Consider the following 27222-nt stretch of genomic DNA (forward strand, 5'->3'; position numbering starts at 1 on the left):
AGTTTTGCTTCCAAGTTTCTATTTAGAGGGCTGGAAAATCTAAAGTTATAGAGAATTTTTTAAAATTTTTATTGGAGGGCTTCCCTGGTGGCGCAGTGGTTGAGAGTCCGCCTGCCGATGCAGGGGACACGGGTTCGTGCCCCGGTCCGGGAGGATCCCACATGCCGCGGAGCGGCTGGGCCCGTGAGCCATGGCCGCTGAGCCTGCGCGTCCGGAGCCTGTGCTCCGCAACGGGAGAGGCCACAACAGTGAGAGGCCCGCGTACCGCAAAACAAAAACAAAAATTATTGGAGTATAGAGAATTTTTTTAAGGTCAAAGGACTGAAGGAGTGAAGGAGAATCCCTTCTTCCAGGACCTCTGTTCCGTGAGGTCCTTGCCACTGCCCCCAGTACAGACCAGGCTCCTGGGGGCAATAATCTGCCTCTGGCCTCTGGGGCTGGCCCTGGACCACACCTCCATGAATATGAGGGGCCTTCAGAGGAACCTGATGCTTCTGGCCTGCTTCCAGCTTCCCTGGGGCAGCCTCAGTGATTACACTATCCATATGGTAGGACACAGCTGGGCTGGGGTCACATCCATCAGAGCACTGCCTCAGGCAGCTTGTGTGTGATTGTGACTCCACTGTAAAGGGCAGGCAGCAAAGCCCAGGAATCCCCAGGGGAAGCTGGGAAAACGGCTGTCCCTAAACCGGCTGGGCCTGCACTTCTTGGATCTAGGTTTGGATTATTTGTATCAGTACAGCTAGGAATTTTCCAGAGTCACCTTCCTTCCCCCTCCCCGCCCCCCCACCCCTTCCAGAGAATTGAGTGTATTTTGTTGACAGCTTGTTCTCTCAAATGGCATTGCATTTAGTAACACTTTTGGCTGTTGTGATTTTTGTTGTCGCTGTTATTCCAAATCTTATTACTCTAACTTGTCTCCCTTCCCAGCTGAGGAAATGGTGACCAGGTGAGTAAATGTTCCAAGACCACTGTTTTGTGTATTACGGGCAACCAAGAAAGAACGGGAATGTGCTTGAAGGCAGAACCCCAGAGGCCAGGGGGGTAGAGAGGGGTTCGCGAACTTAGATCCCCAGCCCTGCTTTCAGCACGGGAGGGCCGCTTGCAAATAACTTCTTTCGAAAACAACTACTTTAAAATCGAGACTGAAGGATTCGTTATAAGACGGGTGAGTTTTAACGAAGGAGCCAATAGAGTCTGCGAGCCTCGGAAGGGCCTCTGAGCGCGGCAAGGAGGCGCCAGATTGAGGGCGATTTAAAAGGACTAAATGGGACTTAGACCCCATGGCGGTGAGGAGGAACGGGACCCCCGGCCCCTGCCCGGCCTCCTGCACTCACTGAGCACCTGGCGACGGGACTGCGCTTTTGGGATCCGAGTACCTGTTGCACAGGACTGCTCTCCTACTGCTCCAGAAGCTTCAGGCTCGGCGCCAAGCCCCTCCCACCCCTCCGCCCCCGCCTTGCTCCCAGTTCCAAACCGGAGCCAATCAGTGCTCGGCGACGCCGGGCAGGGAAACCAATCGATTACTCCTGCTTTTTACTAGAAGTAGAGCGTCGTGCACTCGATCGGTGGCAGGTCCCTGGCCCGAGGCAGAGACCTTGCTAAGTTGGAGGACCTTGCTAGGTGGTTGCCTCATGCGTGTCTGGGAGGTCGAGGTTCCTTCGCGTGGAAGGAAATTGTCCATGAACAGTTCAGATCCGAGAAGAACACTATCCCAGGCCCTCTCCCTACCTCGCGGTGTGGCTTGGGGCCGCTGATCTATTCTCTCTGGGTCTTATAAAATGTATGAGTGGGACAAAAACGGTCTCTACAGTCCCTCGTTTATCCTGGCCCAGCAAACCCGGGATCAGCGCCTGTGTGTTTCTGGATGATGTCAGTGGTCTCACCCTGGCCAGGGACATCTGAAGCTTTTTTTTGGGTGGGGGGGCGGGTGTCTATAACTTTATTGAACAAGCACAGTTAGTTCTCATCCACATTAACTGTAGATTTTTGAACGTGGGAACAGGTACATAGGTAACCAACGTATAGAGCTGGTTTGGTGAATCTTCATCTTCATTATGTTTTCTGGACAACCACACACAGAGATGGCATGGGGCCTTCCTTATTCCTTGGGCGCAGACAGCTTTGTTGAGCCTAGGGTCAATGCGTACATCTGGAGTCCCCATCTCCTTCATGGCAAATGTCCGGATTTCTTTGAGTGCCTGAGGGGCACACTTCTTGAAACCCGCTCCATGGATGTGCTTGTGAATGTTGATAGTGTATTCTCTGGCCACCACCTAGTTGATGGCGGACCAGCCCTTCTTCTCCCCACCCTTCTTTGCAGGAGCCATCCTGCCAGGCCAGGGTTGGAAAGCTGAAGCTTTTTGAGCAGTAACACACACTGCAGCCAGGTTTTCCCCAGTTCAGTTTTCTGGGGCTGGAAATTGCTTTTCTCCATCTGTTCATCTTTAAAAAACCTCTGACATTGGCCCTCCCTTACCTTGCTATGTGACCTGGGACAAATTACAGCCCCGCCTCTGGGCCTGTAGCCCTATCTGTAAAATAAATTCAGAACGCCCGAGACCCTAAGGTTCTCCCCCATCATGTCATTTTCATAACACTGCCAATACATCCTACAACTGGATAAACCGAGATTGGGACCAGTGGCTGGATCAGGGGGGCAGTCATTTCACCGAGACTCTCCCCGGGGCGATCCTGAGCCACTGGCCCTCAGGAGCCCGCCTTTCCTCAGTCCATGCTACCCACGCTGAGTAAAGCAAGACAAGCCTCCTTCACTGACAAATATTTGTGGAGCTCCTACTGTGTAGTACTACTGTAGGAGAAGCCAAGCCGGTTCCTGACCTGAGAAAACTCAGGGCCTTGGGGTTGAGAGAGACAGACCAAGGTAGAGAGGAGAGACCCGCAGAGTGCCATCTGCCACAAGACCAGGGAGCCTGGGCAGAGGAGAGGACCCGGCACATGCTGCCCGGCTGGAGACATTTCAGGAGAAAGGGGATCTTCAAGCCTGACTAGGAAGGGGTGTTCCAGGTGGGTGGAATCAGAAATTCGAGGAGGCCAAAACAGCGAGGAGGTGGAACCCTGGGACTGCCTGCGGAGTGGATGTGGCCAGAGATGAATTAGTGGGGTGTGACAGGTGCCTTAAATGCAAGTTCAGGGGATGGGGCATTGTGTCTAGATGGAGTCATGTTTAGTGGGATCCCTGGGTTTCATCCTGGCCCTGGGATGGGGAGGGGGGCACCTGTCAGGGTTCCCGCACCACCTGCACGCTAGCCCTCCCAGAGCCACAAGCTGCCGCCCATCCCAAGCGCCTCCCCTCCGCCTTTGTCCGCTCAGTCCGGGGTCTGCAGTCCGACAGGCACGCCCTACGACCGGCCCCCGGAGGCGCTGGGGACGGTTCGGCTTCAGGGAGGCGGCTCTGCTCCCGTGAGGTGTGTAATCTGAACCCTATGAAGGGTCATTTATACGGTTCCTCGAAGTCTGTAACTTTCCTCGCGGTCACCAGGTCAGCTCTGCCGAGTGCCTTGCCTCCCTCCCCTGGAACAGCCCTTCCACATCTCCATTTCCCTTCAAGAGATGCCCTTATCTTTCTTTCTAATCGGGGGCGGCTAGTGGAGGCTGCATACCTGGGCCTGCGAATGCCAGACATCTGTCGCAGAGAACACCAGAGTCAGCGTCTACACTGGAATTCCAAGCGAACCGGATGGAGGCTCAAGGAGGGTTGACCAGGACTCGCCTTCAGCCGTCGGCTCCGCGGTTCTGGAACACCAGCTTTCCCAGGCTAGCTCGGCTCTGGCTCCCTCCCCGTCTCCTTCCCCCTCAGCAGGGACCTCAAACTCGGGCCCTATCCTCTGAGCACTGGCCCCAAGCCCCACACAGCCTCTGGGGCTTGAGGCCCGGGTCCAGGAGCTCGGCTCCGTCCGGACCGTCCCTCCGCCTGGCTTCCCACCCTAAAGCTCGCGATGGGGGAGTTGGGCGCTCACAGCCCCTACTGGGCTTAGGCCTGCACCTCCAGGGTGCTGTCCATCCCATGGTGCTGAAGTTCCCCAAGGCCTCCGCCCCCTAGGAGAAGACGCGTCCCCCGTTCAGGATCCGACCCGAACTCCAGGGCATGTTCACACTGGTCCAATAACCCGCATGGGTCATCGTCTGCCTCAACAATTCAGACCATCACCGGTTTGAACTGGAGGCACGCAGGAGCTCCGAGCTTGCCTGAGAGAATGTCCATGACCTGACCAGACCCAGGGACCGCGGGAGAGGTGGGCAAAACTCGAATCTCATACTCCGTCCTGGGGCTGGTAGGAACTCACACATTATGGACATAGTCCCTGCCCACTCCAAACCTGTCCTGTGAATTGTTTGGTGAGACTGGGAAGGCTCCCTCAGTTTTCACGGACTCAGCCCCCTTACAAGCATCCAAGCTGTGCAGACTCTGCTACCTGCAAGGCAGGAGAGAAAAATCCCTAGAATTCCTCGCATGTACCTTTCACACAGTGAATATGCCCTCCTTCGACTCTGGGTGACCCCCAGCTCGTGTGGGCGTCCCCATTCCGTGCCTCCCAAAGACTGGGCAAGGAGGAAGGTGCCAGCTGTTCCCAATGTAGAGTACCGTATCTCCCGGTCCAGACTTTTTGCCCTTGAGGGTGTAGGTCGCAATGGTGGTAATTCTGGGAAGCCCAAAGAAGCTGGGGCTAGTTCAGAAATGAGGGCTCAGACGGTTCAATGAAGAGCCAGCACGCCGGGCTCGTGCACTCCAGCGAGCCCTGGGAGGGCCCTGCCGCACGTGCGTTTCCGCTGTGCCCCTGCACGGTCTTCCAGGACCGCACGCAGCTCGGGGCCTTCTTACACCTTCTGATCTTCAGCCCAGGGCACGGTGTGAAACCAGATAGTGGAGGCAGAAGTCTGCAGCGCAGGGCCTGCGGGTGCTGTCCAGCACGTTCCAGGGGAGCCGAGCCTGCGGAAAGCGCCCGGCACTACCTCCCAGCGGAGGCTGACCCGGGTTGCCGGCGCTCGGGCTGGGAGTGGCGCGCGCCCCAGAGTCACGCAGCTCTGCACGGAGCCGGCAGCGCTCCGGAGGCCTAGGCGGGAACCGGCACGTAGAACCGCCGGCTTCGAGGGCAGGGGCGGCAGCAGCGCGGCGCCGGGGGTTTCCGGCAAGCGAGTGTGGAACGTTTCCTGCGAGAAAGCAGAACCGAAGCTAGCCGAGGACTCCACAAGCGGCCGCTGGTCCACAGGTTCTCCGAGGCGCCATTGCTCAGCTGCTTCCCGGACAGCTCTGGGAGTGTCGAAATCCAGTGAGAAGACTTGCACGTCACCGCCCCAACTCTGATCTGCTACAAAATGAAAATGCAGAGCCTCTTGTTCAAAAATTAAGAATTTCAAGACGGCGACAGCAGAACATTAAACCAAGTGCAGCCCCTGTGCAACTATACAAGTCCCATGCCCTTGAAGGCGGCCCTGCCCCTACCCATCCCACATGGGATTCATTAAATAAACTTTACCCTTCAAGGTTAACTTTGGGGTTACTTACTACAGCAGAACCACGGCCACCCCCGTCCTCTGTTGCCACAATAAGAGAAGAGTCAGGGCAGATTGATCTACCCATCCCACAGGCACCCATGGGAAGCTGTTATCAGAGGTGGGGAGGTGAGCTATCTATGCAGCTTTGCTCAATCTCAGCTTCTATCTGTAGCTCTGACACCCTCATCTGTTCCCAGGGCATGGGTGAGCCAGGGCCAGGGAGTCACTTCCTGAAGGAAGTGGTTAGGATGGGGTCTTTAGGGGACTTGCTGACACATTCTCAATTTCTTGTCTCAGTTTCCCTATGACACCTAAGAGTAGTTCAGATTAAATGAGGTTGCACATGACAGTAGTGTCCTGGAAGTCTCCTGAAGGGGACTGTTAAAAACAAGACAAATGGAGTCACTTATGCTTAACCCCACATCGCCCAACTGAGACTTAACTTAGATTCATCTCTCCCCAAAACGGAATCTTAAAGTCAATCAGGAATTGCCTAACCAGCACTAGTTAAGTAATCTGCCTCATTCTGAACGACCCCTACCATTCTCTAAAGGAAAGTGCCCTTGCCACAGCCAATCTGCTTTTCTGTCTAGTGTAACTTCCTTGTTCCCGCTCCCTCTGCCTATACAAGTCTTTCATTTTGTACAGCTCCTCGGAGCTCCTTTCCATCTGCTAGGTTGGATGCTGCCCAATTCATGAATCATTGAATAAAGCCAATAAGATCTTTAAAATTTACTCAGGTGAATTTGTTTTTTTTATCAGAGCTAAAGGTCTGGGCAATGGGTATAGGGTGGACCTAAAGAATTGTTTTTCAACTCTTTGAATGCGATTTTATTGTGCTCCGCACAACTGAAAAGAAATATGGGGAAAGACAGACTAAAGTTAGGGGGAAGGACTTTCAAACTGTAAACGGTACAGGACTGTTGGGGGAGCAGGGACAGCAGAGGGCGCTGCTGTGCAAACACACCCGTAAGAGGAGGCGCCCGCAGGCACACACTTTTTCTCTTTTGCGTCTCTACCCCGCAAATCTACACAGAAACACACTCCTTACCCCCTGAACCGTGCCTCCCCCCATATTCCCTATCTTACAGGTACTTCAGAGATCAAAGAGTTAGAACTCCTGACTCAGATTCTTTTTTTTAAAAAAATATATTTATTTTGGGCTGCGCTGGGTCTTCATTGCTGCGCGCAGGCTTTCTCTAGTTGCAGCGAGCGGGGGCTACTCTTCGTTGAGGTGTGTAGGCAGTGGCTTCTCTTATTGCAGAGCACGGGTTCTAGGCGCGCGGGCTTCAGTAGTTGTGGCACGCGGGTTCAGTAGTTATGGCTCGTGGGCTCTAGAGCGTGGGCTCTAGAACACAGGCTCTGTACTTGTGGCACCCGGGCTTAGTTGCTCCGCGGCATGTGGGATCTTCCCGGACCAGGGCTCGAACCCGTGTCCCCTGCATTGGCAGGCGGATTCTTAACCACTGTGCCACAGGGAAGCCCTGACTCAGATTCTTTAACTGGCCTCTGGGGGTCCCTTGGACCCTCACCCCACCTCCAAACTATTTTCATAAACTGAAGGTAGTTTTTCTCAATGAGGAGCTGGGGAAAGGATCTGGGACCCCTGGTTTCCTTCCCCAGTCTGTGGCCCTGCCTCTCCAGCGGGGAGATATTCTCTTCAGTGTTATTTACAATGGAAAGTAAGCTGATGGCACAAGCCATGTACATTGCAGAACCACAAAATGACAGTTGCAGAGGCTGTGAGGTAACATGGACTCATGTTGACACTGGAAGGTGAAGGTTAAAAAGCAGGACTATGTCAATAGTGTTTTGCATATAGATTAAGTTTGAAAGAGAAGTTGGAAAAATGAAACAGATGGATTAAGGTGGGGGTGATTGACTATTTTCTTTAAAATATTTTTTCTTAAAAATACATTAAAATGGGCTTCCCTGGTGGCGCAGTGGTTAAGAATCCACCTGCCAATGTAGGGGACACAGGTTCGAGCCCTGGTCGGGGAAGATCCCACATGCTGCGGAGCAACTAAGCCCGTGCACCACAACTACTGAGCCTGCGTTCTAGAGCCTGGGAGCCACAACTACTGAGCCCTTGTGCCACAACTACTGAAGCCCGTGTGCCTAGAAGCCCATGCTCTGCAACAAGAGAAGCCTCAGGAGAAGCCTGAAATAATAAGCCTGTGCACCGCAACGAAGAGTAGCCTCCACTCACCACAACTAGAGAAAGCCCGCGCGCAGCAACGAAGACCCAATGCAGCCAAAAATAAATAAATTTGTTAAAAAAAAAAAAAGGAAAGGTCAGTCCAACTTTCTAATCCCAACATACCAGTCTGCTCTCTCTGGGGCCAAGTACCTCTCCAGCCTCATCCCTGAGCACTCTCCCTCTCACCCCACCTCTATGCCTTCTCTCAGTCTGTTTCCTTTGCCTGGATTTCCCTTCCCTTTTCGTGTTAACATCTGTGTGTCTTCCAATACTCAGCTTGAGACTCATTTTCTCCAGGAAGCCTCCCCCTCCCCCCGCCCTCAGCTCTCCACCCACTGGCTGGGCCAGGTGCCAGTCCTCTGGGCTCCTGTAACATCATGGGCATCTGCTATTCCTACCCGTAACAGTTATACTTAACAGCTGAGGTTTATTGAGCACTTGCTAAGTGCCTGGACCTCCACCAGGCCCTTTACCCAGCATTATCTAGCTGAATCCTAACCATACATGTGAGGGAGGCGCTGTCTTCATCCCCATTTTCCTGATCAGGACACTGAGCTTGAAGGAGGGAAGGGTGAGTGTGAGGTGGGGATGTGAATCCAGGGCAGTGTTGCTCCAAAACCTATTCTAAGCTTCTGCCTTCTCTCCATCTGCCCACCTCACCCCCTGATCACAGACCTGGTAGTCTCCTGTTAAGGGATATGTCCTAGGCCTTCCTCTGACCTATGAACACCAGGAATGCAGCGTCTTGCTCCCCTGTGTCTCCACCCCAAGCCCATCAGAGTCCCAGGAGAGGCTGAATCCGAATCTCAGCTTTTTGGGTCCCTGCAGTTGGGGCTTCCCTCTTTGTCCCTCAGCCTTCCTCACCCCTCCCTAGGTCTTGGGAGACCAAGAGGAGGCTGGATGTGCCAGGGCCCCTCCCTGGGCCTAGCTCAGTGACCGCTTCCACTCAATGTCACATCCATGCCTGCCTAGGGTCATGTTCAATCAGGTGAAAGGACGTCTGCTTAGACAGAGGTCATGATGAAGTGTGCTCATGTGCCCAGGCCCCTGGTCAGCCCTCCTCAGGCTTTAGTCACTTGAGTTCTCACAATGAATCATGAGAATCAGAAACCTATAAGGGGGACTTCCCTGGTGGTCCAGTGGTTAAGACTTTGCCTTCCAATGCAGGGGGTGCGGGTTCGATCCCTGGTTGGGGACCTAAGATCCCATGTGCCTCGCAGCCAAAAAAACAAAATATAAAACAGAAGCAATATTGTAATAAATTCAATGAAGACTTTAAAAATGGTCCACGTCAAAAAGAAAAGAAAAGAAAAGAATAGAAAGAAACATATGAGGAAGACAGGGGTATGATTTTTATTTCACAGATGAAGAAAACCAAGGTTTGGCTGATGTCACAAAGCAAGTGGGCAGAGCCACAGGTGATCCAGGGTTGTCTGAGCTCAAAGCCCTGTCGCTCCCCGAGCGCCTCCCTCCTGTTCCAGACAGGGCCATGGCGTGAAAATCCTCAGAGGAGGAGAACTGTGATTCATTTCTGCCTCCGCAATGGCCCAGTGGCTACACCCAAGGCACCAGGAGGCTGGTTGTGAAAGTCTGGGCTGGGCAGCCTCTGGCCCAGTAACTGTTTATTGGCAGAGGTCAGCAGGGCAGGGTTATCATCACCACTTTATAGATGGGGAAGTTGCCATCAGAGAGGAGTAAGAAAGTTGCCCTAGGTCATCCCTGAGTCAAAGGAAGAGCAGGGACTTGAACACAGGAAGCTCAGGGACCCTGTGTGGAGTAAGAGGAAGGAGGCTGTAGCAGGGCTGGGACAGCTGGGCCTGGGCTGGCAGCTTTATGGGCCCCATCGAGACATAGCAGGGCCCATCCCTGATCTAATGATCCCTGCTGTAATGAGGGGTCATGTCCCCTCCAGGGAAACTAGGCCCAGGGTGACTAGATAGTGACAGGCGACAAGTTTACGGCAGGCAGGACAGGGGTCCAGGCTGGGAGATAAGGCTGGGTGACCTTGGTAACACAAAGTAACCTGCCTTGTGTAACCTTGGAATCAGAGATGATGGATAGAGCAGGAGCCATGTGCAGTCTCGGTGGTACCCGTGATTAAGACGCATCCTTGAGGAAGCGCCCACTCTTAACCTCCTCCCCCTCCCCATGCCTCAGAAGGAACACCACACAGGGGCCTGGTTCTCCTCCCCCAGCTCATTGGCCCAAAACATAGTAGGGGCTGCGCTGATGGGAAGGGAGAGGATTACTTAGAAACCAGCTTCCTCTTCCTCTTCCCAAAGGGACTTTGAAGTGACTCTAAGGTCACCAGTCAATAGCCCCTTAGCCCCACCAAAGGTTTCTAAGTCTCTCTCCTGCCTGTAAGGGGGGCTGGCTTGGGGTTACAGGGACCCCTGAAGTAGACTTCATTCCCAGGAACGGGCTTCCTCCCCACTCAATTCCCCAGTCCTAAAAGATATATTTTTACAGCCTTGTGAACACAAATCGACTCCACCAGAAAAGATCCCGGGGTGTGGAATCCCTCCCCTGACTGTCCAAGTCCCAGGCTGTTGATGCAATTCTAACGGAGCACAGACAATAGGACCCTAAGCCTGATGTGGCTTCCCCCACTCTCCTCTCTGGAGGATCAAAGCTGCTCCTTGAGGCTGTGTGATCCTGGGCCAGAAGGTGGGGGGCAGTCAGCCAGGACTCTAAGCAGGGAGGAAGCCCCTTTGCCCAGATAGTTCTGGAGGAGGCAATCCCTCCTCGGAGGTCTCTTGCCTAAGTTCAGAGGCCCGTGGGTGCTGAGAGGTTGGCAGAGGATGGGGAAGTGACTAGACCAGAAAACTGGGGCTTCCTGTCGAAGGAGGGGACCCAGGCCCACCCAAGTCCATATTCCCCACTCAAGTCTGAGTGAACTTCTCAAACTGCCACGGAAGTCCCCACCCCATGTGGGACACACAGTACCTAGAGCCATGAAGGGGTCTATAGAGGCATTGTAGCAGGCGAGCCAAGTCCAGGAGAGGGAGCATCCTTCCTGAGACAAGAGGCAGCTTCCTCTCATGGAGGCCCCCAGCCCCATTTCCCTAAATGCTAGGGCCTCCTCCAAGGCAAGTTTTCTTTCCCTGAACTCCTCTGAAGATTCTGGCAGATGAGAAAAGGAGAGATCCATTCAGACCCCAGTCTCTTCTCTTCCCATCTTATCTCTGCAGTCGGGGGGGCGGTGGTGCGCTCAACAGGACCAGCCCCTCTTCTCTGACCCCATTAGTTCCTCTCTCACTGAGCCTCTTTGCAATCCATTACTCAGTTCCGCCCCCTCAGCATCCCCAGCGCTGGCCATCACATACACACTTGCACAGAAATTCATAAGTGTCCTCACTCTGTGTTAGAAGAACAGGCTTTGGGTTGTTTTTTTTTTTAAATAAAATTCAAATATTTATTTGACTGCGCCGCGTCTTAGTTGCGGCATGTGGGATCTTTAGTTACGGCATGTGGGATCTAGTTCCCTGACTAGGGCTTGAACCCCAGCCCCCTGCATTGGGAGCACAGAGTCTTAGCCATTGGACCACGGGGCAGTACCTGGGTTGCTTAGAAATTAAGTTTGGAGCAGCCTGGGAGGGAACAGAAAAAGAGATAAGACCCAGAGAATCAGCCGTCACTGCCTGAGACAGAAAAGCAAGCCCTCTTTCTGGGGACACCGGATTCAAGAAACACCATCGCACATCCCTCAACTCTGTCATCCCTCCGACGCTATCTCCATTCCCCGAACCTCCAGCCCCAGCCCATTCCAAGGCCCCCGCGGGCTGCTTCGGAGGCGAGAGGGCTGCGCAGCGGTCCACGCCAAAACGAACCAAGGCAGGAATTCGGGGTCCCCACCCTTGTGTGGATCGAGTATGTTGCAATGTCGCTACCCTGGTCCCAAACCAGAGACCAGGTGTGGAACAGGGGAGGAGCGAGGCAGGAGGGCGCCGCCTCTGCGCTGAAGGACGCAGGTGGGTGAGGGGCCCTCGCGCACCGGTCGGAAGGTGACCAGGCGGTGGGGGTGGGTACGGAGCGCAAGTGGGGGCGTGGAGGCTCTTAGATCAGGGACAGGTGAGGGGAGGACCCGCCAGGGGGAGGAGCCGCTACCCGCGTCCTGCTGTCGGGGCTCCCTCCCGTCGCGGCTCCGCTATAAAACCTGGGTCGGCAGGACCGCGGACCCCCGGCGGCCTCTTCAGCGCGCGGTCCCCGGCTCGGCGGCGTCGCCACTCCTGCGCAGGATGCGGCTGCTGCCGGCGCTCCTGGTCCTCGCCGCCGCCCGGCCCTGGGCCCGCGCAGGTGAACGAGGGCTTCGGCCCCGGGACCCCTCGGTGGCCCTTCCGTGGCCCCTCGGCGCTCGGGCCCCGCGCCCCCCGCCAAGGCTGCGCCCGCGGGCGATGGGGCGGCGCGGGCGGCGGGAGCGGAGAGGCGCGGGCGGCCGGGCGCGGCGGGCGCGGGGCAGCGGGTGCAAAGCGTGTGCGCGACTGCGGTGTGCGGGGCCCGGGGCCCTTCGCTGGGCGCCGTGCGGGTCCGGGGCAAGGATGCGTCTCTGAGCCGCCGCGGCGCGCGCCTCCGTTTCTTACCCTTTCTGGTGTTCCTCCGTCTGTCGTGGGTCGCTGTCCGTCCGGCGGGGGCTCAGTGCTTGGTGGCTGCCCCCGGCCCGGGGCAAGGACAACAAACTGGGTGCAGTGGGGCCCGTTCATCCCCGCTTCCCACCCTGGGTGCCTTGTCCCCGGACGCTGCCAGCACCCTTCACCTCCAGAACTGTGTAGGGAGCCTGGAGGGGGACATCCGGAGACCGGAGCCAAGCCGGTCTTTCCGGCCAGGGTGATTTTCGTTTAAAGATTAATGGTGAGGCCGAGCTCTTAATTATTCGCCTATGTGGAACGTGGCAGGAGAGGGGTGTTAATATTTGATAAGGAGCTGAAGGCGCCTCCAGCGTCCAGGCACAGGGATCCAATCTGGCACCTTCTCTGCGGCCCCACGGGGGTCCCCATCTCCTTGGAAGGAGGCCCCCATCTGCCAGTCCCCATCTCAGCTACCCCTCGGATGGTCCTTGGGGTCCACCTGGCCGAATCTCCTCTCTAAAGCTAGATGCTCCTCTCTTGGAGTCATGGGTGAGGGCTGAGGGTGCCCTCAGCAGCAACGAAGGAGACCCTTAGCTGGCCCATGGTGGGGTATGAGGGGCATCCTGCAGCAACTCCCGGCCTCTTCCTAGGAGAGGAGGAAACAGAAAAGGCGGGATGTGAACATTTTAACATGTAGGGTTGGAGGTTTGAGACCTACTTAAGCTACTGGGCTTGTAGAAAGAGAAATGCTTTGCAATTAATGCGGCTGCTTTGTAGCTGTGTGGCTTTGGGTCACTTCCCTCCTGGGTAAGTCAGTTTCCTCCTTGGGTAAGTCAGTTTCCTCGCTTACAAAACAGAGAGTAATCTGACTCAGGTATCGTTCTGAGGATTCAAATAAGATGGTGGGAGTAGGTGCTTAGTGCCGTGCCTGTGTGGCACATAGCAGGCACTCCGTAGCCACATGGCCTGGACTCCGCCAGCCAGGGCTCTCTCTCAGCCGCCCCCTCTCACAAGCTGTGCTCCCCTTAAGCGTGGGGGCTTTCTGACTGGGAGCTGCCGAGGGTCCTGCCTTCCCCCCCCACCCCGCCCCATTTCAGCTCCTAGGGAACCTGAGGCTGGAGAGTGACCAGGCTGTACATCGACGTCCTCAGACCATCTTCTGCCAGGGAGAGAGGAGGGGAGAGGGTCATAGGCCCCTTCAGAGTCCCAGACCTAGCCAGGAGCTGCTGAGACTTTGCCCAGGGCATCTTCGGGTTTCGCTGAGCTGGTTTTCAGGATTCCTCCCTCCCCCTGGAGTGGGAGGGTGCGGTGAGCAAGGTCCACCCGAGAGAACTTCTTCAATCAGCTCTAAAGCAGGGGGCTGGGGTGGTGGGTACGTCAAGGGTGGGGGACAGTGACTGGGTGACTGGCGATGGTCGTTAGTTCTCTCACTCCATCTCTGGTCAGGGCAGATGGACTAGGCAGCATCTGAGCTTGGAGCCAAGACCTGTGGGTAGCTCCTCTCCTTCCCAGGTCCTCTAGGAAGTGGCCTGAGAGAACTGGCTGGTAATTATCTGTAAGGGCTGCTCCCTCATGAACCAGTACAGGAGTCTGAGCTGCTCCGTGACCCTGCCACCACTTGCCTAAAAACCAGCCCCTACCTTCAGCCTTTAGATACAGACCTGACCCCCAGCCTTGGCCTCATCAACATCACATTTTCCTGGCTTCTGCTTCCTAAAGAGGGTAGTTTCAAGAGCATTCAACCAAGTGGGTCAAAAGTCTCTGTGATTAAGACAGTGGATCAGAGGTCACCATGACAACCCTAGGAGCTGTAGCCAGAAGCAGGGAGGAGCAAATTCCTCAGAAAAGCTCAGCCTGGACCAGCTGGGCTCCAGGGAAGCTGACAGGGGTTCCACCCATCAGAGCTGGCTCCTGAGGGTTCCGGCTCAAGCCAGGCTTCCCCTGAAAACAGCTTCCCCCTGGGTATCAGTCACCAGGAGGGGCCAGCTCTACCTCAGATGCGCCTTCTGCCTTTCAGGACCTCTGAGACCCAGGAGAATCATAACAGGAAGACTTTCACGGATGCAAATGACCTCCCATCCAGTGTGTCCTTAGACACTGCCTCTGGGAGATCAGTGGCAGCTCCTTCTGCCTGAGGAAGGAAGGAAGAAAGTGGGCTCAGAAAAGTTAATGAACTCTCTTGCAGAGAATAAGCAAGAGTCAGAGCCAGGACTGGAGGCCGGGTGGTGGGCTCCGGCATCAGAGTCTGCCAACACGCAGAGACGGGCCTGGATGGGAAGTGGCCACTGCCCTTTGCAGAGCTGACCCTCGTCAGGCTTGCCCAGATGCAGCAAGTCCCAGGGTCAGCAGAACCCTGTCCCGGGCAGGGGGTGGACTGGCCAGGGGAAGACACTGCAGGCACTGTTCATCTCTGAAAGAGGCTGTGTCAGCAAAGTAGGCACAGCATTTGATCCAGACCTGGGAGACTGGGAAACCCCAGGTGGCTCTGAAGGGCCCAGAGTGCGGGGTGGCCAATTTCCTATAGGTGCTCAGTCTCCTGGCCTTCCTCCCAGCCCCTGCCGAGAACCTGCCCCCTCTCCACCCCATGCCCATTGCAGGGACCCCAGAGGAGGTGGGCTTGGGTGGGGATGGATGTGCTCAGAGGCCTTAGCTCAGGCTGAGCAGGAAGCTCTGCTTTTCTTAGGAATTTCCTCATCCCTGAGTTCTTTCCAGCTCACTTCATTTCTCTCCTTGACTTTGGCCATCTGTGCCCTGACAGGAGGTTGAGGAGGGGAGGGAGGGAGGAAGCCAAGGAGAAGGGAAGGTCTCGTCAGGGACTTGACTAAATTCCAACTGCCTGGAGCACTCTCTACCGTCTCTCATTTAATCCTCCCCACAGTCCTATGAGGTGGATGGTATTAGTTCCATTTTACAGACAGCAAAACTAAGTCTCAGAGAGATTAAGTGACTTGTCCCCAAACCCACAGCTCCTAAGTGGCCCAGCTAGAATTCCAGCTCTGATCAAATGCTTTGTCCACCCTGCTGGCACAGACTTTCTTTTAAAAATCAATAGAGTAATTTTAGAGGCATTTCAGGTTTACGGAAACATCAAGCAGAGAGCACAGAGGAGAGGGTTCCCATGTGCACGGTTTGCCCTGTTGTCAACATCTTGCATTAGTGAGCTACATCCATGATACAGCCTTTTTTCAGAGATGCTGGTTCTCCTGTCCGGAGGCGAGTGGGGGATTGGAAGGCAAGTCTGTCTGGTCCCAAACACCAGGACTGCAGGTTGGAGGGACAGGGGAAAAGACCTAGCTGCCTTCCTCCCTGCAGGACTGTGAGAGTTTAGACAAGAATGGGTCTTAATAGCACAAGAGGGTGTGTTCCAGGGAGGGACTAGCCTAATCTCCCTCATCATCCCATCAACTCTGGGAAAGCAGCCAGGCTGAACTTGGCTGTATTGTCCTGGGGGGCCTCCTCTTCCCCTCTCACCAGCCTCCCTTCCAGGTTTGAGGGAGGGGATGCAAGGAGGGAGGGGGAGGCTGAGGAGCAACAGGTAGAGAGTGTCCAGGCTAGCCCCTGGGGAGAGCTGACCCGCCTTGGAGGGCCCCTCAAGGGCTGCTGGCTGTCTGGTCTGCCTTCTCTGAGGACAGTGCCCTGGGCAAGGGGACCAGTGGATTGGCTGTGGGTCAGGGACGCCTGGAGCCTGGCTGTTTCGACTGCCTCCTTCTCCATCCCTACAGTTTCTTCTTAAGGCTCCTTCCCCTGGGCCCTCTGTCCCCCAGGATGCCACCCCAGGAATGCTCTATCCCATCTCAGGCCAGGTTCTGACTCCAGGGATATTCCCAGCCTCTGGCCCACTGTGTACACACACACACACACACACACACACACACACAGTTGCTTGTGTGCACACAGTTCACTGGCACTCATAGGGACAGATGTGTGTGTACACAGATACACTGACATGCTTCTGCACAGGCCTCACATCCTTCCTCTCTCTGTTCCAGGGTCACACTGGTGCTACCAGAATCAAGTCAAACCCTCCAACTACACCTGCTTGGGTAAGTGCAGCGAGTCTCCAGGTTGAAATGGAGACCCAGGGAAGGTGGGAAGGATGAGGTGATGGTGGCCCCAGTCAGATATCAGCTCCTAACACACACACACACACGCACACACACACACACACACACTCTCTCTCTCTCTCTCTCTCTCTCTCTCTCCCCTGGTGCTCAGGGCACAGGGAACATAGAGTGACCTGAGTTTTTACTGGGACCTCCTGTCATCGTCTCTGACACCAAGAGAGTCAGCCCTCTGGTCCTCTGAAATAAATCAGGAGCAGCATCAAAGCGAGAAATTCATTTTGCTCCTCTCATAACAAAATGGAGAGTTGATTCTGTTCCAGTGACACCCCTGCGTGTGGGCCTGCGTGGCGGTTCTTTGTACTTTTTCAAGCGCTGCCCAGTTTCCTGCAATCTGCTTTCCTCCCACCGTTGCTGTTTTGGTGACTGGACAGTGCTCCCCAACCCCCCGGCCCCGCTCACTGGTGTGGGAGGTCCTGGGTGCAGGGGGCTGGGCTCCCCTGGGGCTCCTTCCCTGCCTCCCAGGGCTCAGATGAAGCTTAGTGTCAAGTCACGGGGTCCTTTCACAAGCGGCCCTTCCAGGGGACTCCACTGCTTCCACGCACTCTCCCATCAACCTCCTTTGAACTTCGGAACCCCTAGGAAGCAGGTTATCACGGAGCTTTCCTTTCACAGCCCAGCATCTGAGGTGGTCCCCTACCCCAGAGCTCACACCCTAGTCCTACCCTGTCCACACCACGCCTTGCTGGTTTTGTGTGAGTGTGAGTGTCTGAGGAGGGAGAGGGGTGAGGGTGGAGTTCTGTGCTGGGCATCCCCCCAGCACAGCCTGCCAGCCATCCAAAGACCTTGCTGCCTTGAGCTGGGCCTGACCTGAGTGGGGTGGAGGATGCCACACCTCGGTGCCAGGCGCCCCTGACTCCCAGCCCACCCTCCCTCCCTGCTCAGGGCCGGACCAGTGGGGCGATAGCTGCCAGAATGACCACCAGTCCCCCATCAACATCGCCACTGCCAAGACACTGCTGGACCCAAACCTGGGACCCTTCTCCTTCTCCGGCTACGACAAGAAGCAAAAGTGGGCCGTGCAAAACAATGGCCACTCAGGTAGGTCTCAGATGGGCTGGATGCAGGCCCCGGACCGCAGGGGCACGGGATCCTGGGACCCAAGTTCCCCAAGGACTGGAGGGTTGGGCTCCTCCTGGCAGGGCACACCAGGTTGTCCACTTTTGCTGAGGAGAGGCTGAAAATCCCTGGGAGGGTGGGGTGGGGAAAGCAGGGTGGACTTTGGAAAGGAGGGAACATTCTATCAGTATTTTCAATCCTGTATCAGAGCAATCTGTAGTGGGGGAGGGGACAGGTTCTAGGAAGAAGGGACAGCATGGCACAGAGGCGTGAAACAGCTTGGGGTGTTCAAAGGGCTGCATGTGGCCCCACGTGCATGGAGGACAGAGCCAGCCCAGGGTCAGTCCAGCTGGGCCTGGGGCAGGTTGCCCAGGGCTGAGGAGTTTGGACGTGGCCCTGGGAACATTGGGGCACCACGCATGGAGGGGGTTGAAGCACGGGCGGGACCGGGCTGAGTTGCATGTTTGGGCAGTGAGGGGTGTACAGAGGGAGAGGCAGACAGGGAGGCCGAGGAGGGGGCCAGGGGAAGGTCCAGCTGTACCACTGTTCCTGTCCCTTCAGGCCCGGGACCGTAGCCCGTGAAGGGTGCGAGGTAGGAGAGAAGGTCCTGCTTGGCTGGAGCTGGGATGAGGGGCTGGGAGAGGCTGGGGGAGGTGGGTGCGAGGACTCTGCCCCCTCCTGTGCCCTCCAGTGATGGTGTTGCTGGGGGCCGAGGCCTCGATTGCTGGAGGAGGACTGGCCGCCCGGTACCGGGCCAAGCAGCTGCACCTGCACTGGTCCAAGGTGCTGGACTGGGGCTCGGAGCACAGCTTCGACGGGGATCGCTTTGCCATGGAGGTGAGGGACCTCTTCCCAGGTGGATGCCTTGGCTGGGCTCTGGGTATACTTGCCTTGGGCAAGAAGGAGGGTCCAGCACCCTGACGGGTTCTCTCTCCATCCCTCTCACCCCTTACCAGATGCACGTGGTACATGAGAAAGAAAAGGGGACATCAAGGAACACGAACCAGAACCAGGACCCCAAAGATGAGATCGCGGTGCTGGCCTTCATGGTGGAGGTGGGGCTGCCGTCCCTCAGGGCTCGAGGCGCTGCTTCTTAGGATCCAGAGACCTGGGATCCCAGCAAGGCGGGAGGGGCTGGAGAAGCTCCGACTTCCCCTCTGTTTCTCAGTGACTTGTACCTCCCCATGTGGGGAGCCCAGGGCCTTTGAGGGCCTCAGTCCCAGAAGCTGCGTGCCCGCCCCACCCCAGACTGGGAGAGTGAACTGGTGGTCTCCACCGGCTCCCCACAAGCCTCTCTCAAGCCCCTTTCCCTCCTGTTCCAGGCCGGATCCGAGAATGTTAACTTCCAGCCCCTGGTGCAGGCGCTGTCTGACATCCCCAATCCCAGTGAGTCAGGACCCGGGAGGCGGGGGGCTGGGGGAGGGGAGAAGACTTCTTCCTACAGAATGAGGTCTGGATGGTGGAGGAGCCTGTACTCTCAGAGTGAGGTGTGTGAGTCTCCCCAGATATGAACACCATGCTGAAAGACAACATCAGCCTCTTCGACCTGCTCCCCAAGAAGGAGAAACTGAGGCACTACTTCCGCTACCCGGGCTCGCTCACCACACCAGGCTGCGATGAGAAGGTGGTCTGGACCGTGTTCCAGGAGCCCATTCAGCTCCACAAGGACCAGGTACACGGGGCCCGGCTGAGGGTGCAGCCTCCCCTGCGTCAGCTCCTGGAAACTGTCCCTTTGCGGGGGGCCCCAGGCAGTCTGGGGCTCAACAAGCCCCCAGGCGAGGCTAATGCAAGCTCAAGCTTGAGAACCACTGTTCTCTGGTAACAGTGATGATAGTGATAGTAATCACAGGCCCTCAAAGCCCAGAGCTGCGAGTCCCCTCTGCTTAGGACACGCATGGGAGCTGAGCCCCCATGGATGCAAAGCACTTTACATCCCTGATTCTTTTCCTCTGCACAAGAACCTGAGGGGGCTCAGAGAGGCCAGGCGACTGGCCTGAGGTCACACAGTGAGGAGTGCAGCTCCGCCAGCTTCATCCCTCCCTGCTGAGCCCTGTGCCTTCCACAGATCCTGGCATTCTCTCAGAAGCTGTATTATGACAACGAGAAGAAACTGAAAATGACAGACAATGTCAGGCCCCTGCAGCCCCGGGGGCAGCGCCAGGTTCTCAGGTCCCAGGCCCCGGGACGGCTGCTGCCCTTGCCGCTGCCCGCCCTGCTGGCCCCCGTGCTCACCTGCCTGACAGCAGGCTTCCTCCGATGACGACTCGTGTTTGGACACCTGACCTCTGGTCTCAGCCCTTAAGAGGGCTTGAGCCTCTGTTCCTCAGGCTTCCCGGGTTGGACTTTGGTGATGATTAAAACAGGGACATGTTTTTTGGGAAACCTCTCTTACGTCTGTTTTTAGTTCCCACAACTACTGCTGCCCTGCTCCCCTCAACCCACCCCAGCATGCCAGGGTGGGGCCTTAGGGCCTGGAGATTTCTTCTGAGCCGGCACCCCTCCCACCTTTGTGAATTCCCCGTTGACACCCCAATTGGAGAGATGCCGAAGGGACCTCAGAGCTCCAACACAGCCACAGCTGGAGAAGTTCCAATCCAGCCTTTCATTATATAATGGGGGAAGCTGAGGCCCAGAAAGGAAAGGAGGCTGGGTGGAGGCCACAGAGTGAGGCCACGGCAGAGCCAGCTGAGAGCCGGCCAGCACCTTCCGCCCTGTACTAGTGGTGGAGAGTGCGGGTCCTGTGTGGGTACAGCCTAGGTGGGGTGGGTAGTGGGGTTCATTTATTTGCCCCAGTGTTTCTTGAGCATCTATGTTCTAGGCACTGGGGCTGTGGCGGGGAATGAGACAGACAAAATGCCTGTCCTCCTGGAGTTCACAGTCTAGCAGGAGACACTATAAATAAAGAGACACATTGTATACCGTATCAGATGGCTGTGGTCAATCAGTGGGAAGGGGCATCCATCAGAAGACTTGCAGGAGCCAATGGGGGGAGGCCACCTGGAGGCCAGCAAGTGTTCATGCATGGAGGGAGGGAGGGAGGGAGGGAGGGAGGGAGGGGGAGAGAGACAGTGGGCAAGTGAGGAGGGTGGGGAGGGGGAAGGGGGGGTGGGGAGGGGGAAGGGGGAGAGGGGAGCGGGGGCCGTGGTGCAGGGGCTGCAGGGGTGAGGCGTACGGGGAGCAGTTAGGACTGATGCCTCATCCAGGAGCTACTGGGTCACAGGTGAATCCAAGGGCCTTTGGCCCTTGAACTTAGGAGCTTTCAATGAAGGCATACCTCCCCCACCCCAAGATCCTGTCTCTAATGGCTTTTTCCTTTCTGGGGCCCAAGAAGGGAGTGAGACTAGGAGGCAGCAGGTGCAGAGAGGAGGGTCCAGAAAACAGGGAGAAAGAAATAAGGGCCCCACAGGTAGGTCCCAGGCCAGGCTGGGCCCAGGGGGCCAGGGGTTGAGGGGCCTCAGGCTCCGGGACCTCATCATCTAGGGCAGGGCTGGAGTTTTGGAGGACCGTGAGATGGATTTTAAGAATGGATTTTGGGGGCTTCCCTGGTGGCACAGTGGTTAAGAATCTGCATGCTGATGCAGGGGACATGGGTTCGAGCCCTGGTCCGGGAAGATCCCACATGCCGCAGAGCAACTAGGCCCGTGCGCCACAACTACTGAGCCTGAGCTCTAGAGCCCACGTGCCACAACTACTGAGCCCACGTGCCGCAACTACTGAAGTCTGCGCGCCTAGAGCCCGTGCTCCGCAACAAGAGAAGCCACAGCAATGAGAAGCCCGCTTACCGCAACCAAGAGTAGCCGCAACTAGAGGAAGCCGGTGCACAGCAAGGACCCAACGCAGCCAAAAATAAATAAATAAAATAAATAAACTTAAAAAAAAAAGAAGAATGGATTTTGGAGGAGCATGAGAAGAGGGGAAGAGGCCAAGAATGGGCCTTGCTGGGTGGCGAGGGGCCCTGGGGCCGGGGCCAGGTCAGCTGGTGCAGGGACAACCTCTCTGTAACAGGCTTCCCGTCTGGAGGTGATGAGATAGATTCCCACAGGAAGACACAGAGCTAGGTCAGCACACATGGGATTCCACTACCGATGCTGGAAGCCCTGGCTTGCCGTTGGTCTCTGGAGGGGGGCTGGTTGGAGGAGGTGACCTCTAAGCTTTCTCCCACTCAGATACCCTCAGAGTCCCTGACCACACGCAGCTAGGCTGAGGGACAAGGGCTGCTCCCCTCCATAGCAGCCTCCCTCTCCCTTTCCTCCTTCGTGACCAAGAATAAGCACCCCTCCCTTCACTGCTGACCACACAGCCAGCCTTGGTGGGGGTGTTGGTATTACTGTCACTATGGCAACAGCAGGCAGCTTGTGTCAGCAGGGGGTGTGTGGACACGAACCTGTTCTCTTTGGTTCCCACGCAGGCAGGCTGGGGGGTCTAAGCTCCAAGCTGCGCCCTCCTCCTCCCCTCCCCCTTTCAGGCTCAGGGCTCTCAGAAGTCTGAACTGCCCCTCCCCCCCAACTATACCCTCAAGGCAACGTTCAGTGAATAATGTGGCAGCAGAACCAGGAAGTCCCAGCTCTTTTCTAGCGAGTAGGGGACCCTGGGCCTCTCCAACCCCCGACTGCAGGCACACGACCCTCCCCCCGGCCCCCCGCCGCCGTCCCTCTGACCCCGCAGTAATAAACCTGGCCAGTGGGGGCCACAACGGGCACAGCTTGTCCCCTGCAACTGGAGGCCAGAGCAGGTGCTGTCAGCGCTCGACTTACAGCAAGGTCACTGCTGGCCAGTCACCCCGGGAGTGGGCAGCCCCTCCCCTGGAATTGGCCCCTGCGCCCTGGAGGCTGAGGCCAGTGAGCTGTGTGTGTGCCCCTGAGAGCCTCCTCTTCTGAGCGGTTTCACTCCCCTGCCCCCGCCAGCCCCCGCCCCCCACCCTCTGCAGACCCCTTCTCTGGAGAAGGTGCTCTAAGCTCCCTGTGCCCAGCCAGCCTGGCTCCTGACACAGCTCCCCCAGAGATGATGGGGGCTACCAGCAGCCCCCAGCCCTACTTTCATTCACTCCTGAGTCCCTGCATTGGGTACAACAACGGACACACACACACACACACACACACACACACACACACACACACGAGCACACACACTTCACTGCGGCTGACCAGGGCTGGGGAAGGCTCCATGGCTGAAGGTTTGGGTCACCACCTGACTTCTAGGTCCCTTAGCACAGACCATATGCGCGTTCACTGAATGCCTGCAGGAGCCGCCGTGGGCCACACGACAATCCTATAAGGGGGTATTTCTCCCGTTGCTCGGATGAGGTTGCTGAGGCACAGAGAGGGGTTAGGGGACCTGTCAGAACCCGGGGTCACCTCTCTGCCTCTTGGGCTCCACGGCCAGCTTTCTCTCTGACAGTCATCCAACCTCTGGAACAGGGGCAGGGTGGGGTCTGCAGCGCGCTGTCCCACCCTGTCTCCACATGCTGCTCTGTATCCCTGATGGGCTGTCTCTCTGGCCCCCTGTTTAGATTTGGCACCTGGGAGGGAGCCAGGGGCTAAAAATACTCCCCATGTGTTTAGATGATTCTTAGAAAATAAACTTCCCCATCTTGGCTCTCAGCGTGCACACTTGCTGGCCCCGGTTCCTGTGGCTCTGATCTGCCAGTGTTGGGAGGGGGATAAGGGAAGCAGGGGGTGGGGGGAGTACTAGGGTCTGTAGGGGCCCAGAGTCAAGGGTGGTGGTGGTGGACGTGCCCAGGCGCACACGTAAGTGTAAAGGCTGCTGTGTCACAAAACTCCAGGGGCTGCCTGTACCGAGACTGCATTGTGAGCGCTGCCCCGGTGTCATGGGCCCTGAGGCTCCGTGCTTCTGAGTGGGTTAGGGGTGGAAAGAGGCAGGGAAGCTGGTAACCTTGCAGGGATGGAAACGTGGCTTCCCTGCTACGGGCCTCTTTATCCCCCTGCAAAATGGGCTAAGGTTGGCCCTTCTGTCTAATGGGGACTAGCTGTCCTCAGGCTCCTGCTGGTGACCTTGGGAGGAAGTCCAGGCCCGTGTCTGTGGGTGGGACTCTGCTCCTGCACCTTGCATTACATGAGTTCTAGCGGCTTTGCTTGTTTATCTGAATAGGGACAAAGGCATTATCTCCTCTAGGGACCAAGGACATGTTCCTGGACCCCTGCGCCCAGGGAGGGGCTTCCTTTGGAGGGAGTGACAGGACAGACAAGTCACAAGCCAGTTCCTTCCTCAGAGCCCTCGTCTCAGATGAGACTGGACTCATATTCCAAGTGCTGGCTGCTGAAAAGCCTGGGAGGGTGGGGATAGGCACAGGGGCAGGGAAGGGACGTGGGTACACGGAACAAGAGTTTTCTTTCAACAACATTGAGTCTTTCAACAAACACTATTATTTCCTCTGTGCCAGAGACTGATGATTCAGGGAGAGAAAGGCCCATCTGTGCCTTTCTTTCCCCCAGGACTCCCAACCGGAGGGCCTACAAAACATAGGCCGTGAGGGGGGCGCAGGGGCCCCAGACCTGGGGTTTGAGTCCCTTTCCCCTGCTGCCTAGCTCGGTGAGGTGACTTTGGTAATTTAATTCACCATTCTGAGCCTGTTTCCTCATCTGTAAAATGGGGACGGGGACGGTATTTACCTCATAGGGTTGCTGTAAAGATGAAACAAGATGCCTGGCCAGGAGGATGTATTCAATAATTTGTAGTTACTATTACGGTTCTTCTTATTAGAGAGAGAGCACTGAAGGATGGGTAAGGCCTACAGATGGCGAAACACTGGCTGCTTCCAGGGATGGAGCTAGGGAAGGGTGGGCAGAGGGGCGATGCATTGGTTCGCCGCTGGGGTCAGTAGCTGATGTCTGGTGGGGTAGCAGTGCTGCTCCTACCCAAGGGGGGACCCTCCCATCCCCAGCACACTCACGGGGACTGCTGCTCTGCTCAGACATGCAGGGACGTCCCCCCAGCCCTCCACCCCACCCACGCACAGAGCAGCCCATGAGCCAGACCTCCCAGCCCGACCCTGGCCCAGCGTTGCCTAGGGTCACTCAGGACATCACCAGGAGGAGCCAAGGGGGCCAGTGGAGGCCCAGGCTGCCTGCAGCTCTCCTGTCCCTGCTTTGTTAGGTGGGGTCAGGGTGGGAGCCTGCTCTGCTGCTGCGGGATTGACTGCGCTGGGGACTGGGCTCCTATTTCACCTTCCTCCAGCCCTTCCCCTCCCTCTTCCCAAGGAGCCGCGAACTCACGCACGCATGTGCCCTCTGATCCGTCCTTGTCTCCAGCATGGGCTCTGTCCCTGCTGTCTGCCAGCGGGCCTCTCCTATTCGCATTGGCTGCAGGCTTCCCCCAGCACATGGTCTGGGTGGCCGGACAGTATAAACAACAAATAAACAGATAAACAAGGACATTTTAGTATAAATATATCCCTCCCAAGTAGCATGGGGCACACTTACACTAAAACATTACCTGCTGGTTATCTGAGATTTACATTGCACCGAGTGTCCTGTATTTGGATTTACTGAATCTGATGGCCCTACCCTCATCCCACCTACGCCATGGAAACTGAGGCCAAGAGAGAAGGGTGGGCAAAAGAAGGGACAAGAGGCTGAGACCACCGCCCCTGCCTCCTCCTGGCCCTTCTCCTTCTCCCTCCGGCTGGCCACACCTCCCAGGAACTGCTAGCAGACTGGTTTTCCCTCTGGTGTTTTGGGCTCCCCGTGGGGAGGGCAGCTGGGCCCACCTCAGAAGGGAGCTGGAGCAGGCCCTTCTGCCAGTGGATTTCCTCCCCACTGTTTTCCAAAGAAATGGGAGAGGCCGGTGCCAAGGAAATCTCTTTATCTCCTTTCCTGGTCTCTGCCCGAGCCGCCCTCGCTGAGCTGGATGTGCCGGGGCTCCCTTCCTGCAGTCGGGCTCCCGCCCATCATGCCAGCCACCTCTCGCGGAAGGAAGCCCTCAGGGAGAGCCTGGCTGCTGTCCCAGGAGGGGTCTGAAGGGGCCTGATGCCAGGATTTTATTTATAAACTGAGTCTCAAGAGGTGCAGGACCCCGACGGGGTTGAAAAGCCCGTCCACGTGACAGCCTGGGGTGCAGGCAGAGAAGGATGGAGACACCTGCAGATAACTGAGTCCGGTCTGTTCAAATCAGATGCTCTTCCTCTAACTCCCATCACTTTGTAATCTCCCCATCTGTTTAACGACCTTTAGCTCTCACTCTTTGCACTCCTGCACTGTTATGAAAGGCCCTTTGTAAGGTAATTTACACCTACTATCTCATCTCATCGTGACAGCAACCTTTAGAAGGTAAACTCCCACTGGAACAGCTGCTTCAGGACAGTGGGGATGTTCACCTGTTTTGTTTCCTGCTCGAGGTGGGCACTGTGATGCATGGCTCAGAGCCCCCTTCAAGGAATGGTGCGTCCCAGCTCTGGGTGCTGTGGCGTGTGGACCTCTTCATCTGTTGGCCTCTCCAGGAAGGGGAGGCTTCCTTGCTCAAGGCCACACTCCTCTCTGCAGACCCCCAGCCATTGACTGACCAACAGGGGAAAAAGTGGGTGAAAGGGCCGGCCCCATTTAGGGTGACCCCAAAGGGCCATTCCAGCATCAGAGCTCTCGGTGGGGCCAGTTGAGGTTAGCACTGGGCCCTCGTGGGTGCTCCATTTCTCTCTCTTCCCTCCCACAGGTGTTGATCCTCGAGGTACTCCTTAATAAACATCCTGCACACGCAACGCCATCGGCTTCCCAGGAAGCCAGCCCCAAGGACATCAAGTGTCCAAACAGTACAGAGCACACGTGGGCTCTCAATCAATACTTACTTGGAAGAACCCTGGGGCAGGCATTGCTCCTGACTCCACACAAATAACAGTATAATCAGAGCAGCTAACGTTTACTCAGGTGAAACTATTTGACATGCTCTCTATCTCAGTCCTTAGAAAGAGCTTCTGAGATGGGCATGTTCTCCACTTTCAGATGAAGAGATGAGACACGGGACCCAGAGCTGACAAGTAGGAGAGCAGTAGTAGGATTTGGACCCAGACCATCTGATACTCAAGCCTACCCTCTTACCATCCCTTTTTGGAAGGAAACCAAGGCTTAGCAAGGTAAAGGATCTCGCCCCTTGCCAGCCCATGAGTGGCCACGCGATCTACAAGCCCCACAGTCCCTGCTTGAACTGAGTGCTGCTGGCCTGAAAGTGCTTCTAAGGAGTCCTCAGAGGGAAGCTTGGATTTAGAAACCACCGGTCTGGCCAGAGATGCTGGGGACACATGCTGTTCCCTAGATCTTCAATGCTCTCCCTGCCCTTCCCTGCTTGTGGCTTGTCTCATGAGGTCCACACAGCAGCCAAAACCTGGCTTGAAAGTTAACTCCTTTGTGAAGCCTTCCCCGATCCCTGCTCCCCTCCTTCTCCACCAAGATCCCCTAAGGGAAGACTGGAGGATACCCTCTGAGCCATCGGAGGACGGAAGTGTCAGGCCAGGGTTGGTCACGCGGAGGTGGTGGTGGGGGGGGGCGGCGGGAGGGAGGCAGGCAACAAATGTTGTCAGCGTGAGTGAATAAAGGGAAAGATGATAGTAAAGCAGAGAATTAGCAGGCACCATTCCAGCGCTGGGATTAAATATTTACCTTGCCCATCGGGCAATCCTGAGAGATAATCCTGGTTTTCTGAGCTCTATCTATGCAGACTTTCCTTCAGTAACTGACACAATCAACCTGGTTTTGTTATAGTTTGAACAGCTGTTTCCACATGTGGGGCTAGGGCATACGAGGGGCTTTATTTA

General features: G+C 56.4%; 1 protein-coding gene and 1 pseudogene across 2 annotated transcripts; one reads left to right on the forward strand and one right to left on the reverse strand.

Annotated features, from left to right (window-relative positions):
• Positions 1-1462: 1462 nt before the first annotated feature.
• LOC117202093 (60S ribosomal protein L31-like) lies at positions 1463-5414 on the reverse strand (annotated as a pseudogene).
• Positions 5415-11558: 6144 nt separating this feature from the next.
• On the forward strand, positions 11559-20385 carry CA4 (carbonic anhydrase 4). Of its 2 annotated transcripts, none has more exons than XM_033431614.2 (8): positions 11559-11688; positions 16272-16325; positions 17289-17444; positions 18154-18299; positions 18419-18517; positions 18785-18848; positions 18968-19134; positions 19528-20385. In XM_033431614.2, exons 1-8 carry the CDS (start codon positions 11598-11600, stop codon positions 19720-19722), a joined length of 972 nt encoding a protein of 323 aa, XP_033287505.1. In that variant the 5' UTR covers positions 11559-11597; the 3' UTR covers positions 19723-20385. The 2 variants fall into 2 exon arrangements, with proteins under 2 accessions (XP_033287505.1, XP_004271775.1); XM_004271727.3 differs by lacking the exon at positions 11559-11688 and adding an exon at positions 11731-12013.
• The last annotated feature ends 6837 nt before the right edge of the window (positions 20386-27222 follow it).

This window comes from Orcinus orca, chromosome 19, assembly GCF_937001465.1.
Source record: "Orcinus orca chromosome 19, mOrcOrc1.1, whole genome shotgun sequence".
NCBI lineage: Eukaryota > Metazoa > Chordata > Mammalia > Artiodactyla > Delphinidae > Orcinus > Orcinus orca.

What these genes read in the sequence shown, in the direction of transcription:
- CA4 (XM_033431614.2), top strand. Translation starts at nt 11,598, where the DNA reads ATGTCGCTACCCTGGTCCCAAACCAGAGACCAGGTGTGGAACAGGGGA. An exon ending in GTCTGACATCCCCAATCCCA is followed by an intron (nt 18,849 to 18,967) that starts GTGAGTCAGGAC and finishes GAGTCTCCCCAG; the next exon opens with ATATGAACACCATGCTGAAA. An exon ending in TTCAGCTCCACAAGGACCAG is followed by an intron (nt 19,135 to 19,527) that starts GTACACGGGGCC and finishes TGCCTTCCACAG; the next exon opens with ATCCTGGCATTCTCTCAGAA.